Source organism: Lepus europaeus, chromosome 3 (genome assembly GCF_033115175.1).
Source record: "Lepus europaeus isolate LE1 chromosome 3, mLepTim1.pri, whole genome shotgun sequence".
Lineage (NCBI taxonomy): Eukaryota > Metazoa > Chordata > Mammalia > Lagomorpha > Leporidae > Lepus > Lepus europaeus.
Genome location: NC_084829.1, coordinates 112,121,804 through 112,138,088, shown reverse-complemented (window position 1 = coordinate 112,138,088; position 16,285 = coordinate 112,121,804). Strand labels below are relative to the sequence as shown.

The 16,285-nt window shown below is 40.9% G+C and overlaps 1 protein-coding gene across 1 annotated transcript in view; it reads left to right on the top strand.

Moving 5' to 3' along the window:
• The window catches only part of HS3ST5 (heparan sulfate-glucosamine 3-sulfotransferase 5), a 212,907-nt gene extending 197,076 nt beyond the window's left edge, over positions 1-15,831 (top strand). Inside the window, exons 3-4 of the mRNA XM_062187668.1 lie at positions 9,817-9,955; positions 14,139-15,831. Of these exons, the coding sequence (XP_062043652.1) occupies positions 9,849-9,955; positions 14,139-15,072 (1,041 nt within the window). The 5' untranslated portion in view covers positions 9,817-9,848 and the 3' untranslated portion in view covers positions 15,073-15,831. The remainder of the gene's footprint in view (positions 1-9,816; positions 9,956-14,138) is intronic.
• The last annotated feature ends 454 nt before the right edge of the window (positions 15,832-16,285 follow it).

The window sequence follows — 16,285 nt, the reverse complement described above, 5'->3', positions numbered from 1 at the left end:
TAATGTGCTGTACATTGCTATTTAATGCTATAATTAGTAATCCAATGGTAGTTTTTTCACTTGATGTTGCTATATGGGCAAAATGTTGAAATCTTTACCTAGTATATACTAAACTGATCTTCTGTATACAAAGAGAATTGAAAATGAATCTTTACATGAATGGAAGGGGAGAGGGAGCGGGAGGGGGGAGGGTTGCGGGCGGGAGGGAAGTTATGGGAGGGGGGAAGCCATTGTAACCCATAAGCTATACTTTGGAAATTTATATTCATTAAATAAAAGTTTAATAAAAAAAAAAAGAAAATTTGGGTTTTTTACACAGTGGAATACTATTAAACCATCAAAAGAATGAAGTCCTTTCATTTTCAACAACACAGATGAACCTGGAGGATATTGTGTTAAGTGAAATGACCCAGGCATAGAAAGACAGATTCCACATCATCTCACTCATTTGCGGAATTGAAAAACATTGATTTTCCTAGAAGGCTGAGAAAGGTAGGGGAAAATGTGGAGAGGTTATGTAATAGGTACAAAATTAATAGGAATGAGTCCTAGTGTTATATTACACATTACAGGGACTATAGTTAATAATAATATATCATATATTTCAAATGGCTATAAAAGTAGATTTTGGGGGGCCGGCGCTGTGGCGCAGTGGGTTAATGCCCTGGCCTGAAGCACCAACATCCCCTATTGGCGCCGGTTCGAGACCTGGCTGCTCCACTTCCAATCTAGCTCTCTACTATGGCCTGGGAAAGCAGTAGAAGATGTTCCAAGTTCTTGGGCCCCTGCACCCACATGGGAAACCTGGCAGAGGCTCCCGGCTCCTGGCTCCTGGCTTCAGATTGGTGCAGCTGCAGCCATTGCGGCCAATTGGGGAGTGAACCAGTGGATGGAAGACCTCTCTCTCTCTGCCTCTCCTCTCTCTGTGTAGCTCTGACTTTCAAATAAAATAAATAAATCTTTTTTAAAAAGTCAATTTTGGATGTTCTCACCATTCAATAATATATCACATATGTCAAAATGTCCATAATAGAAGATTTTGAATGATAAATGCCTAAGGTGATGGCTATGCTTATGACTCAATCTTGATTGCTACACATTTTATACATATATTGAAACATCACACTGTGCCTCATAAATATGTACAATTGCAACATGTCGAAAAACTTTAAAGGTGAATGATTGAGACTCAATGAAGGATATTAAGCCTGGAGGCAAGATAATCAAAGTTTTGTTTGAGAAGACCACTCTGACATCATTACATAGAATAAATTGAGTCAGAAACAAAAGAGATAGTGGAGAGAACACTTAGGAGCTTATAAAAATGGAACAGACACAGTAGCCTGAACCAAGGTAGTCATAAATGACAGTATAGAAAGGTAGGTGGATTCAGACAGTACTTTGGAGGTAGAATGTTACTGGCAGAAAACACATGGGACATGTAGGGTGGTTCCATGGATGATGGATTCCAAGATTTCTGGTTAGGACAATCCAGTAGAGAGATGAGAAATCATTCACTAAGATACTGAGGAAAGTGGCTTCAGGAAGTTGGGGATAGGTTGATAATAAGCAATAAATAGATTTAACCACGGACTTATGGAGGTCAGCACGTACAAATTTAAGAGATGACAAGTGCCGATCAAAACCAATCCTGGTCTACTATAAAATTTTTCAAAAGGAAACTGAGTTCTTAAATTCTGAGGACAACAAGTGATGTTTTCATGATTCTGTCAGTTTTCATTATAAATAGCATGATGAGTATGGAAAGCACTTTGTAAACTATGGAACATTGCCTTCCCTTATTGTTGTTACCATTACTTATTAACATCTTCCCCCTGCTTTATCATAACGTTGAAACCACCCAAATGATCCTTTCTACTGGCCCTTCTGTGAAAACATTTTTACTGTTTGACTTTTTTAACCTCCCTAACCTCCTTAGTAATTTGGGTGGAATTAGGTGGGTCTTGTCTACTCATCAATCAATGGACAGACATTTATTAAGAGTCTGGCAGGTGAGAATCCAGAGCCCTGTGAGTGTCATTGAAACCAAAGGACTATGTTCTTTTGAGTCAGAAAATTCTGTAATTAAATTCTCCTGTATTTACAAGATTCATGCCGTGGAATAAATAAACTGCTCATCTCTCTATTCCCTAGTTTTCATTACAAAAAGTAAAACAGATAATACTTCATAAGTCTGTTATGTTGCATGAGATAATAGATGTGAAATAAAAAAATAGAAAGCCTAGTGCCTTATAAGAGTGGTTTCTTCCTACCTTCTAAAGCTGTTGTCCAGGGCCAGCGCCGCGGCTCACCACACCAGGTTCTAGTCCCAGTCGGGGCGCCGGAGTCTGTCCCGGTTGCCCCTCTTCCAGGCCAGCTCTCTGCTATGGCCTGGGAGTGCAGTGGAGGATGGCCCAAGTCCTTGGGCCCTGCACCCTATGGGAGACCAGGAGAAGCACCTAGCTCCTGCCATTGGATCAGCGCGGTGCGCCGGCTGCAGCACGCCAGCCGTGGCGGCCATTGGAGGGTGAACCAATGGCAAAGGAAGACCTTTTTCTCTGTCTCTCTCTCTCTCTCTCACTGTCCACTCTGCCTGTCAAAAATAAATAAATAAAAAATTAAAGCTGTTGTCCAGGATAAATGAGCTAGTACTCAGAAGGGGGTTACAATTTTCTTGGAATAATTCTGCTATAAAAATTCAGTTGTGGGGCAGCAGGTTAAGCTGCCTTCTGCAGTGCTGGCATCGCATATGGGCACTGGTTCAAGTCCCGGCTGCTCCTTTCTGATCCATCTCCCTGCAGATGTGCCTGGGAAAGCAGCAGAAGATGGCCCAAGTACTTGGGCCCTTGCACTCATGTGGGAGACTGGAAGAAGGTACCGTCTCCTTGCTCAAGTGCTTAGACCCCTACACCCATATGGGAGATCCAGAGGAAGCTCCTGGCTCCTGGCTTCAGCCTGGTCCAGCCCCAAGCATTGCAGCCATTTGGGGAGTGAACTAGCAGATGGAAGATCTCTCCCTCTCCTTCTCTCTCTCTGTAACTCTGCCTTTCAAATCATTAAATAATGTATTTAAAACAAAAAAAGTTCAGTTGTTTTTGCTGAACTTTGCTGGTACTGTTCTTGTTATATTCTCAGTGGTACCAAGGGCTTGCAGTAACCATGTTACAAGCCTTTGAGCAGCTCTTGAACACATCTTTATTATTTTGGATTATTTTGGAATCCCTTTATTTCTTTGTTTCAGCTTGGAATCCTGTATTTCCTGTATTTAGTGTTACTGTAGAGATGCCAGATGTCTATTCAATTTGTCATTTCTGGCCACGTACACTGTGATTTAGATACTTACTCTGCTTTGTTCAGCTAAGATATCATGTCTGTTAAAGCTTTTGTAGTCTGGTGAAACAATAATTGTGCTATCCCTGGCACACAAAATGGAAAACACTGAGAATTAAAAATTGGAGATGAGAAAGGGCTTAAATGTCACTGTGGGTCTTTATATATATATAACTTTTTTAAAACTTTAACTTTATATATAGACTGCCCATTACCAGTATGACTACTCTGATGAGAGATTATTAAAATATCCATTAAACTTGGCATAGATGAAAGGAAGAGACTTCGGGTTGGAAAAGCAGTTAACCTTCTCCTGGTTTAATAGTGGTACCCATAAGAATTGAAAGGTGCGGCCTTTTTTTCTCCTGTATTTCTAGACCGAGAGCAGCAACTCCCACCTTTTAAGATCCCATCCTGGCAGACTGTCGAGTACTTCTTGATATTTCTGAAAACCAAAGAAGTATCTTGAATGTTAAATTAACTCAGTATCTGGTTTTTCCTGAGAAAGGATTATTCAGGGGCTGCTATGACATTGTCTGTCAGCACCTAGTCTGAGTCTGGTTATAAAATAGAATGAGATCTCACTTTTTGTCTCCTGGGGTGTCTCATTAGAAACTGTTGGCATTGCTTTCTCTTTTCTCAAAAATTTCAATTTCAGCCCAACAAGAGAAGTATTGACTGTGTGTGTGTGTGTGTGTGCATGCCAACTTGCTTTGAATAGAGAAGATAGCATTAATATTCAAATGTTTAACAGAAGTTTCTATTTAAAGTTATTTTTACTTAAAATGAGTTTATATTTTTCACAATCCAATTATACTATTCATGAGAACTGCATTTATATTATTCTTCTCCTCTTTAAAATGTGTTGCAAGAATTAATTCATCTGCCTCCTGAAGATATTAATTATGCTTCATTTATGTAAAGTGCTCAGATATTCACAAAGTTCTATCTTTCGGTGTCTTACTCAATGTGCACTTTATAATAGCCCTGTGAAATAAGCATTACTATCTTCGTTCTGCAGATGAGGAAAACAAGATTTTGAATTTCCATATAAAACTAAACCAACATATGATTCACATTATTTTGACTCCCAATCAATGGTCTTTGCATTTCACCGCGGGTGACTCTTCTACGATAGTTGAAATCTCAAATAAAAATTTTAGTTCTGAGCATCACAGTAGACATTAATGTATTTTTGGAGAGTATAGAGGGTCTGCCATAATTAGAAGAGGCATGGCAAGGAGCTAAAGGCCAGCTCTGCAAACAAGGGGTTGGAGAAATTAGGTCTCCCAAAGACAGAAACCCCAGAGAGCATATTTAAGGCATATCAGGTGCAGGGAAGTTAGACTGGCAGTAACAGCTCATCCTGGGCAGCTAAACCTCTATGGTAATAACTGGGATTATCAAAAATGATGAGTCTATAAGTTAAGTATTGGGGCCTTTGAAATGAGAAGACCTTCAGTTGCAATATGAAAAAATAACCTCATATTAAGTCAGTTTTAATAACCTAATGTATGCCAAATGAAGTGTGTATTACAATAGGAAGCTGGAGGTCTTGTGATAATCTCCTCAATGTTGACTACTTCCTCAGCAGCTTCCCATTCTCTAACACTGTTTTCTTCTTCCTACCTGATGACCTTGAACAGAGTTCACCCTTCATCACTTCGCTCACCCCTTCTATGCAGATTTCTCCTGTGTTTAATCTTGAAGTCCAGCTGTTACCCTTTGGTCCTGTCATTATCTGTACGATGGACATAACCCATGCCTACCACCATTGGGAAGTATATTGTGATTTCCCACTGCAAAATTGTATATCAACCAGTTATCAGTGGGATCGAGGAGTCTTGAAAGAGGAGACATAAGACAGGCATTGCAGACCTGTGAGGAAGCTGACAAAAGCGTGAGATAAATGCCTATGGGGAGCATGAAGAGTCAGGCCTGACATACACAGAGGCTGCTGTGAGTGACTGATAGAAGGCAAAAGTGCTGGCTACCCACCCTGGGAGCACAAAATGGATGATCTGGACTTTGAGAGACAAAGAGATTGGACTGGATCCAATGAGAAACCAAAAACAGGTCAGAGAAAGATTGAGACTATACAGGGTTATAGGACAACATATTGAAATATCAAGACATAAGGGAGGCAAAAGTACCTGGACAGGACAGGGCAAGAAGTAATAAAGAGAAATGGTTTACTGACTGTTGACCAAAGAGGAAAAGTATAGTATAAAAATATTAGGCTTCTGGGGCCGGCATTGTAGTATAGCAGGCTAAGGCACCACCTGCAGCACCGGCATCACATGTGGGCGCCAGTTGGAGTCCATCTGTTCCATGTCTGATCCAGCTCCCTGCAAATGTGCCTGGCAAAGCAGCAGAAGGTGTTCCAAGTCCTTGGGTCCCTGCACTCACATGGGGAACTGAAGAAGCTCCTTGCTCCCACTTCAGCTTTGCCCAAACCCTGGTGGTTGCGGCCATTTTGGCAGTGAACCAACAGATGAAAGACCTCTGTCTTTCCATCTCTCTGTAACTCTGCCTTTCAAATAAATCTTTTTAAGAAAATAAGTTTTATGATGTTCACCTGGTATTATAAATGTAAGATTGATGAGGACCCGCTTAATTGGAATCTCCTAGGGTGGTGGTAGGTGTGTTTTCTAAGGACACGCTAAGTTTCCCATAGAGAACTACTGGCCTGTGTAGTAAAACTGACAGACTCTGGGCTCAGTATCTTTCAGTTAGCTGTCTAGTACTTCTGAGTCAGTAGGTTTAGCCCATTGCTAGGAAATGGCGGTAACACACAGAAGACTACAGCAGCTGACACTAACCACTTATGAATAATGAAATGCCTGCCTGTGGTTCTGAGAATAATGTTCTGACTGTGGTTCAAGAGTAATTCCGTGGAGGTGGATGATGACTATGGACTGGGCCATCAGCTAGAGAAGGCTTCACAGAGGAATTGTTCCATAGCCCAGACTTTAACCAATGGGTGGACTGTTGTTAAAGACAGGTGGACCTGTGAGCCGGTGAAAGGCGATGAAATATTGTGCAGTGTGGTTTTGAACAGAAAGCTATGGACACAGCATTTAAACAGCAGAGGAGAGGAAATACTTTCCCCAGTCTCCCCCCTGGTGTGAGGGCTCTTGTCAAGGCCAGAGAGCAAGCACATTTTACCTTTACATTTCCCATCTCTCCCACTTGTAGCCATGGAATAGCCTTATTCTCTAATATTACTCATGTGAATGTGCACTACATTCATTCACACTAATATACAAAGGACTCATAATCCTTTACATTAATTGGTCTGGCAAGCTAATAAGCCTTTCTGTAGTAATATCACTTGCAGAAGCATTGTTTCATTCCTACCACAACACTGTGGAGTGAGGAGGTCAAAGATTGTCCCATTTTATAGATACGGGGGAAAAGGCTCAGAGAACCTAACCTCGAATTCGCAAAGCTACTAACAGAAGAATTTAATTGGGGAACTTGGCTGCAGTTTTCTTCCTGCCATTATGTTCTGCATCTCGTCATAGCATTTGCTTTCCAACAGGAATCAGTCCTCTAATTGAGGACTTCAGACATCAACCTGGAAATAGGAGATTGTTTCAGTCAAGGTCTGAACCACTTTATCTAGGTTATTGCCTTTTCGTTCGCATTACCTGCCAATTGTGTGATCACAGCCAAGTTAGAAAATTGTGAGTCTCATTGTGCCTATCTGTGAAAGGAAAGCAACTCCGTATTCTTCACAGGGTTTTTGTGAGAATTTCCTGAAATACCACCTGGACAGTGTCCTCGCCACATGGTAGGCATCAGTCAACCTCACTTTCTCTTTCCCATTTCATCTGTACACAAGGAAAATCCTGCTAAGTAAAACCCACTAGTCATCTAGTCCTCTGCAAATACACTTGCCACTGCCCCCTCCTTTAAAAAAATAGACTTATTGGGGCCAGCATTGTGGCTCGGCAGTTTAAGCCACTGGTTACGATGCTGGCATCCCTTATCAGGGTGCCGGTTCAAGTCCTAGTTGCTACACTTCCAATCCTGCATTCCTGCTCATGTGCTTGGCAAGGTAGAGAATGATGGCCCAAGTACCTAGGTCCCTGCCACCCATGTGGAAGACCAAGATAAGGTTCCTGGCTCCTAAGTTTGGCTTCACCCAGCCCCAGCTTTTGCCACCATTTGAGGAGTAAACTGGCAAATAGAAGATCTCTCTCTCTCTCACTCTTTCTCTCTCTCTTTTCAGTCACTCTACCTTCCAATAAATAAATATTTATTGAAGATGTTCAGTCCACTGTTTAAGTCCCTGAAAGGCTGCAACAGCTAGGGCTGGGCAAGGCTGAAGTCAGGAGCCAGGAGCCAGGAGCCAGAAGCCAGAAACCCCATCTTGGTCTCTCACAAAGGTGGCAGGGGCCCAAGTGCTTGGGCCATTAGAACTCTGCCTTCCCAGGTGCCTTATCAGTAAGCTGGATTGGAAGCAGAGCAGCTGGGAGGGATGTGGGCATCCCAAGCAGCAATGAAATCTGCTGTGCCACGACAGCTGCCCCTGACACTCCCTGCTTTCACCCTTAGCTTTTAAAAAAATTATTTATTTATTATTTATTTATTTATGTATGTATGTATTTGAAAGTCAGAGTTACACAGAGAGAGGACAAGCAGAGAGAGAGGTCTTCCATCTGCTGGTTCACTCCCCAGATGCCGCAACGGCCAGAGCTGCGCTGACCTGAAGCCAGGAGCCAGGAGCCAGAAGCTTCCTCCAGGTCTCCCACGTGTCACCCTTAGCTTTGTCTCTCTTCTCTTCAGTCTCTGAGTCCAGCCACTCCTGCCTTCCTTCACTTCTCAAACTAGCCAAGCAGTCCCCCACCGCAACTCCCCAGCTCAGTCCATGCGTGTGTGCTGGTTCTTCTACCCAAATCCACTTTGGGCCTCCTCACGACTCTTCAGAGAGGATTGGCGTGGTTCCTCCTCTTACTCCTTCTAACCAGATTTTGTCATTTCCCTTTGTCCTATTTGTTACACTTTGCAAATATAGCTCAACTCTCTAAATACCTGTACCGGCTGAATGTCTGTCTTCACTAAACAGTGGACTCCCATAGTACAAAAACCAAATTCATGTTTGGTTGACTACTATTCTCAGTAGCCTTCCATTACAGAATCTAGCCATTAGGCAGGTCCTATAAATCTTTGTGTTGAATGAACGTTGCTCTTATCTCCCTGTCTTAGGATGGCCTCTTAAGAGCCTCCTCACCAGGTCATGCTTTGTGTTCTACTAAAAAGAAGCATTCCATGGATCCCACGTTCTCTGACCTTTTCCTTGATTTTTCCTCCAACTTTTGTTCATACGTTATTATGAATTTGATTTTGCTCTCTGCCTATTTCATGATTCTGCCATCACATTATCAGTTTTCCAAGAGTTAAAACTCTGAGAATCTTTTTTGGACTCTCCTACAAGCCTACCGTAATAACAGAAAATGCTATTGATGCTTGTAAATTTCTTAATGAACAAATATAGCAATTAATCCTAATACCTTTTAAGTAGAGAAAATCATAGCATGGCAAACATGGAGATACCACTGCAGCAAAACAATTTCTAACCGTGACTCTTTTCTGTAATCTCAGGTTACTATTTTGAGTTTCAATAAGAAGCAAACAATCTTATCATGAAAGAGGGGTTGGATTTATTTTTAATAAGAAAGTCTGCACTGGGAGCTTGCATTTTTTCCCGAAATTTAATAACGACACTAGTGAAGCCCCGCACTCCTCAGCTGGGCTTATTTCAGGTATACGAGAACAAAGCTTCCAGGTAAGCTTTTATCATGATATAAGAGCTAGACCTTAGCATCAAGCCTGCTTAAATTCATTGTGAGCCAGGAGAGGTCACATAGCAGGAGCATCTAGTCCACAAGTGTTTTCAGAATCCCAAACTGGGCAAAGCACATGAGGAGAAATGTGTGGGTCCTCAGGGCCCCGACATGTGAGGCCTTGCTACTTACCACTAATGACCTCATAAGCAATCGCTTTTGATCTCACCCCATTCCTCCACCAACAACTGAAACAAAACAAAAAACACCTAAGCAAAATATGCTGTTGTTGTACCCAAAATGATTCAGAGTCGAGACCTCAGCATTCAGCACTACCGTGAAGCCTTCAGTTCACCGGTTGCTTTGCTGATAAACCACAGTTGTTCATTTTGTTATTCTTTGAATGAGGCCCCAAAAAGCCTCATACATGTGTATGTACTAATGCACGCATTTTACTTTACTTTGACAATTGTTTATCAGCTTCTATCTCCTGGATGTAGTATTTGACCTTATGACACAAACCAGGAAAAGGAAGGTAAGCATTGTTAAATATCTGGTACTCCATGAAAATGATCAAGATTGCTATTGTTTTCCACCTAGTGTCACCTATCTTCCCACCTCTGGTTGGCTTGTGAGAATCGGCAGAGCCTATTAGAGACAACTGTTGATGAGTGTCTTCTATCCTGCTTCTCAGGCTGCAGCAGTCCTGAAGGTTGATGGAGGGCCATGCTATTCAAACAGCAGGCGTGGCTGAGACAGAAGCTCCTGGTGCTGGGAAGCCTTGCCGTTGGGAGTCTCCTGTATCTAGTCGCCAGAGTTGGGAGCTTGGATAGGTAGGTGATTAAACACATGTGTATGCATGTGTGACTTTAAGTGTCTGATGATTTATACTTCCTTAAGACATAATTTTAAGTCTATCCATCTGTTTTCCTCCCTCAAAATTCCCTAGAAGCATGCGTTCCTGCAGTATTGATTTTGATTTATTGAGCCTTTTTTAAAAAGAGAGAGATCCAAGTTGCTCAAATCAAGGCATTCTGTCAGGATCCATTTGTATTCTGTGTGCATTGTCACTTGTTTTCAGAGAAGGGATAAAGCTGTGTACAGTAAAAATGTCATTAACTAGAGCGCTGTGTGGTCTGTGTGCATCTGGTGTTGACCTCCAGCCATAGCAAAACAGTGCTGATATATCTATGGATCTTCATTTTCAAATTTATGAGTGGACAATTAATGTGCTATCAGGAGCATTAAAATTATATATGAGCCTGTAAAGGAGCTCATCAAGTTTTCAATCCATTGCCCTGGAAAGATGGCTGTAGGCGTGGAGAGGTTTAACTATGTTAATTATGTCTGGTTTTCATGTGCTGAACCTACCAGACAAGGAGGCTGACTGCTCAGAAAGCAATGAAAAATCCATGGTGAGGAAATGACAGAATTAGGGTTTGGCTCAACACAGGCAAACAATCAGAGGGACTGGATCTCCAAAAACCCCAGCAATACCAACTGGTTTCACATTCAGTGCTTCTGGATTGATCTACAGCCAGTGTGATTGGCAGGAACAGAAAAGTTAATATCCAAATGTGAAGCTGCTTCCTTGCCCTTGAAAATTAATTCTTGCAAGGTGGATGTGTAGCTTAGCTGTACAGATTCTGGTTGAGACTCTGACATGCCTCCTTGCAGTACTTGGGTTCAATTCCTGGCCCCAGCTCCTGATTCTGGCTGCTTACCAATGGCAATACTTGGCAGAAGGGGAATGGGAGAAGGGAGCAGCTGTCCTGTTTTACGTAGTTGATGCCTGCCTCTCATGTGACCTGGATTGAGATTCCCAGCTTCAGCCCCAGCCCTCAATGGCTGCTGTAAATGAATCAGCAAATTGGAGCTCTCTGTGTGTGTCTGCATGTCTCTCTTTCTTTTTTTATGTCTTCCTCGCAAATAAATTAATTAATTTTTAATTTTTTAAATAAAATTACTTTTTGCACTAGAAAGGCTAGAATATGTTCTCTGAGTTCAACTCCATTGTCAGTTAAAATGCCATACATTTTAAAATGAAAGCAGCCTCCTTTCAATGTCCTTTTTCTTCCAAACTATAAGCTACTATGTAGACCTTATCACTAGTATACTTAAAAAGAATATAACAGTGGTCCTTGTTTTCCTGTCAGTGTCAATTTTGATTGGTAAAGTGAACTTCTTTGATTCTTTCAGCTCATAAATCCTGAGTAAACTTTGTATTCATTAGTTGTTACTTCTGGGAGAAGTATAATCAAGAGCTTACTGCTGACCTCGAGCACTTTGCTGGAGTAGCAGTTATTGGTGAAAAGCTTTGAGGTGGTGCCATTGTCTTATTCCATAATGGAATTTTTATACTGAACTCATCCCAGTCCTTTTACTTAGTTTCCGATCATTTACATTTTATTGAATAATTGATCTAATGATCACTAGCACATTCATTATTTATTTGAAGATTATTTTCATTTTCAACCCAGTCTCTCGACTATAATGGAATGACTTTTATAAGGTATTGAATTACGTGATAGGCTTTCGCAAAACCTCTTACTTATGAATTTGAGATGATTTTGTCTGAAAGTAATACCAGCTTATTTAGGCTGCGCATTAGTAACTGAAGACCCTGTACGCTGAGAGAGAAGCTGAGGTTACTTCTCCTATTCCTTTCAATCCTAAAATTCTGGATTTTTCTCTTACTCTGGGGCCCATACTCAGAATCTGTGCTCCAGGAAGTAGAAAAATAATGTGTTATTTTATCCTCTCTTTACATGTTACATTGAGTTAGAAAGTCCAAAAAGTGATTGTTCTGACAGATATAGTCTACCAGAGTAGAAGGTAGGAAGAAGGAAGGAAAGAATGGAAAATGGTCCTTCAGAGGCTGGAGCAATCCCATTCCTGCTCAGTAGGGACACTTTCTATGTAAGCCCCTTTCAGCCAGGATTCTGCAAGAGAACTAGATCCTACAGTCAAGGATGTCAGTGACTGGTTACTCAGCTTTCCAAGGATGGAGACATCCATCAATGGATGCCTTAGGGAAATTAGTTCTTACTTCTCCATCAGAACTCAAGAAGAGCAGAAAGATGAATTTGTGAAACTGCAATCAATTTCACAATTAAAAACACCTTTGACCATGTATCATGACCATGATAATCTTGTCTTCCATTTACAGCCCCATCTTGATAATATCATTTACAAAAGTATAAATTTCATGTTTCTCTAAAATGTTAACTATGGTAAATCATATTTTAATAGTTTTTAAATATTTTCATTCTTTCCACAATAAGCATGAAATGTTTTGAAATGCATTATTGTTGTGGAGCAGCAGATTAAGCTGTTGCTTGGGAAACCTACATCCCACATTGGAGTGCCTAGTTTGAGTCCCAACAACTCCATGCTTCCAATCCACCATCTTACTTATGTGCTTGAGAGACAGTGGATGGTGGCCCAAGATGGTGGGTTCCTGCCACCAAGGTGGGAAACCTGGATGCAGTTCCTGGCTCCTGGCTTCAGCCTGCCCTTGGCCCTGGCTATTGCAGACGTTTGGGAAATAAATCAGAAGATATACGATATATCACTCTCTCTCTCCAGCTCTCTTTCCCTCTGTCACTCAGCCTTTCAAATAAATAAATCTTTTTTAAAAATAAAGTTACAGAAAACCAACAACACAGCAAGTACTGTCTTAAGTGTTTCCGTAGGTGACTGTTTAAACAGACCACAGACAAATACCATTCCTTCCAGTTCTGCAGAATAGACTGAGCATGACCTCAGCATACAAGGAAGATGCAATAGAGTCTCTCGGGAAAAGCAAGTGACAGTCTTATTACAATACAGAGGGAGATACCAACTCCAAATTATTATGATAACTAGAACCTTTCAGGTGTAGGAACTGATTTAACAGCCATTTTGACCAAAATTATGTGTTTGTTCAAGAAGACTGAAATGCCTTCCCAGATAAACTTAAGCAAGTTACATTGAATTTCAGCTCATTTTTAGACTACACCTAAAAGGAAACCCAATTTGCCTACTAAATATATTGGCCAGGCCGAATTAAATAGTCACTTCAATCTAATATCACTATGACTATTACCACGTCTTCCTCTCTGAGAAAAGCAGAGATGGCTCTTCATTATTCAGGGCACTATTGAAGTAGACATCCTCCATCCTGGCTTTAATCATCGCATTCCTTTTATGAGTTTGAGCCCCCGATTTAAACGAGTTTGGCAGTAAGAACCTAAGGTTTCTGGTCCCATCAAGGTCTTGTTGACTTCTGGTCCCAAGTGCAGTCAGTGGTACACAGCACTTGCAGATGGCAGTTGAGTTTGTTCCTATATTGAGCAGAGTGAAAAACATAATCCTGGCCTCCTTAGACAGAAAGAAAAAGAGAAGCAGACATAATAAATACTCTCCTGGCTATCCCTAAGGCCAAGGGCAGAAATTCTCATAGAATGAAAAACTCAGCAAGAGCCAAGTTTGGAATTTTGCAGGTTGATCATGCAAATAGCTAAGGGCAGAGACTGGACCTCTTTTCATATTATATCTCAGAGATTTTTAAGAGCCATATGAGTGCTGCTGAGCTGCAAGAAAATAATACCATATGAAACCCGAAACATGTGGTCTCCTAGCCGCCCTTCAGCCTCCCAGCTGAAGACGATAATCTTCTGCCTTTCACATTTTCTAAATGATTTTAACTGGTGAGCTGTTAAAAAGCTATTAGTATGGCTGGTGTCAGTTATCTATCCTGTACTGTGAGCATAACTACATGCCGTAGTCAATTAAGTGCTTGGTGAATAAAAATTTTAAGGCACCCTAATAATAATAATAAAAAAAACCTCCTATCAATTATATGTGCTCCATTTACTACAGACTTGCTTAAAATAAAATTTCCCAAACATATGTTCATTATGGATTGCAGCAGGCTGGGAACCAGTGGTTTTATTTATGTATTTAATGAGGGAATCAGAAAGATAAGAAGTTTGTTGCCATGAGCTTCTGAAATGATCTCTCTGTTGCTTGCAGGCTACAGCCAATTTGCCCCATTGAAGGTCGATTTGGTGGAGCCCGCGGTCAGGCTGAATTCCCACTCCGTGCTCTGCAGTTTAAGCGTGGCCTGCTGCACGAATTCCGGAAGGGCAACACTTCCAAGGAGCAGGTTCGCCTCCATGACCTGGTGCAGCAGCTCCCCAAGGCCATTATCATTGGTGTGAGGAAGGGAGGCACGAGGGCCTTGCTTGAGATGCTGAACCTCCATCCAGCAGTTGTCAAAGCCTCTCAAGAAATCCACTTTTTTGACAATGATGAGAATTATGCCAAGGGCATTGAGTGGTATAGGAAAAAGATGCCTTTTTCCTACCCTCAGCAAATCACAATTGAAAAGAGCCCAGCATATTTTATCACAGAGGAAGTTCCGGAAAGGATTTACAAAATGAACTCATCCATCAAGTTGTTGATCATTGTCAGGGAGCCAACCACAAGAGCTATTTCTGATTATACTCAGGTGCTAGAGGGGAAAGAGAGGAAGAACAAAACTTATTACAAATTTGAGAAGCTGGCCATAGACCCTAATACCTGTGAAGTGAACACAAAATACAAGGCAGTAAGAACCAGCATCTACACCAAACATCTGGAGAGGTGGCTGAAATACTTTCCAATTGAGCAATTTCACGTCGTGGATGGAGATCGCCTCATCACAGAACCTCTGCCAGAGCTTCAGCTCGTGGAGAAGTTCCTAAATCTTCCCCCAAGGATAAGTCAGTACAATTTATATTTCAATGCTACCAGAGGGTTTTACTGCTTGCGGTTTAATATTATCTTTAATAAGTGCCTGGCGGGCAGCAAGGGACGCATTCATCCAGAGGTGGACCCCTCTGTCATTACCAAATTGCGCAAATTCTTTCACCCTTTCAATCAAAAATTTTATCAGATCACTGGAAGGACATTGAACTGGCCCTAAAAAAACATGCCATACAACACTATGTGTTGTGCCTGGACACACATGATATCTCTTCTAGATTAAAAATATGCACTTTTCCTAGACACATCTATCCAAGTCATTTTTCAATGTGTACTTGTACATAAGTAGTGTGTGACCAAATATCAGATCAGTTCTTTTTCTACTGAAAATTTACAAAAGACATACTGTCTGCATAGATGAATCTTTTAAGCTATTTACAGAACAGAAGAGGTGGTGGTTTGGGGAAAAAGTGACTGCAGCTATTCTCCAAAAGTTAGTCTTCCTTTGATTCAGAATTTGTCACCCGCCATCTTCATAGATTTAAGCCAAAATATAAATGTGTGAAAAAAAAATACCAATGGCTGTGAAGATTCAGGAAGTAGAGAATTCAGTTATGCATTTTTTTTCCTAAGGGAAAGCTGGCTCTTTAATTCAGATGCTGAATTGGTGCCATGAAAAAGCAAAACAAAAAGTGCTATTTTCTTCTTATTTAAAAGAATGTCTTATCTCATAAAATTGACATTGTTCCAAAGTTCTTGTGGTCATTTTGCACTATTGTTTTCTTGTATGGGCCATGGTGTCACCTGTAGCATGTCAATCACATGTTGGAAAGTCAAGTCTTTTACTTCCATGTTGTATGTCAACAAAGAGAAATGTCATGTACATAGTGTATATTGTTGTAAATACTGGTTTCACACTAAGCAATTCTATTTTGTAAACTGAATATGGCTATTTAATTTATTGTGAAAATTAAATTTATTGTGGTATTTAAAAATGGAATGGATTAAAATTACTCTATGTGCAACTTTTTTTTTTACTTATTTTGTTTTATGTACCCCCTGCTGGCTTCCAAAATGGAATTGGTTTGTGTGCATATGATAGTACATAGGACAAAGATGCACTTCTCTGTTGGAGGTTTCTGTATCCTTGTGAACATGTATTTACGAAGTGGGGTAGAGTATATTTTAAAAAAAGAAAATCTCAACCATGTGGAAATCAAGTATAATAACCACCATGAAGTGCAGCTTTGCTGCACCTTTGTAACTAGTATTAATTTACTTGCAGTTGCTTCTGTGCCAGGGGACAGACAAGGAATACTTCAGCAGAATCGAGGCACAGAAGAGTCACAATGTTATTTGGACCTCTACTCAGAGTCAAACCAGTAGGAAAATTAAATAAGATTAGAAATGTGTGTGGCTTCTGAAAAGGTGAA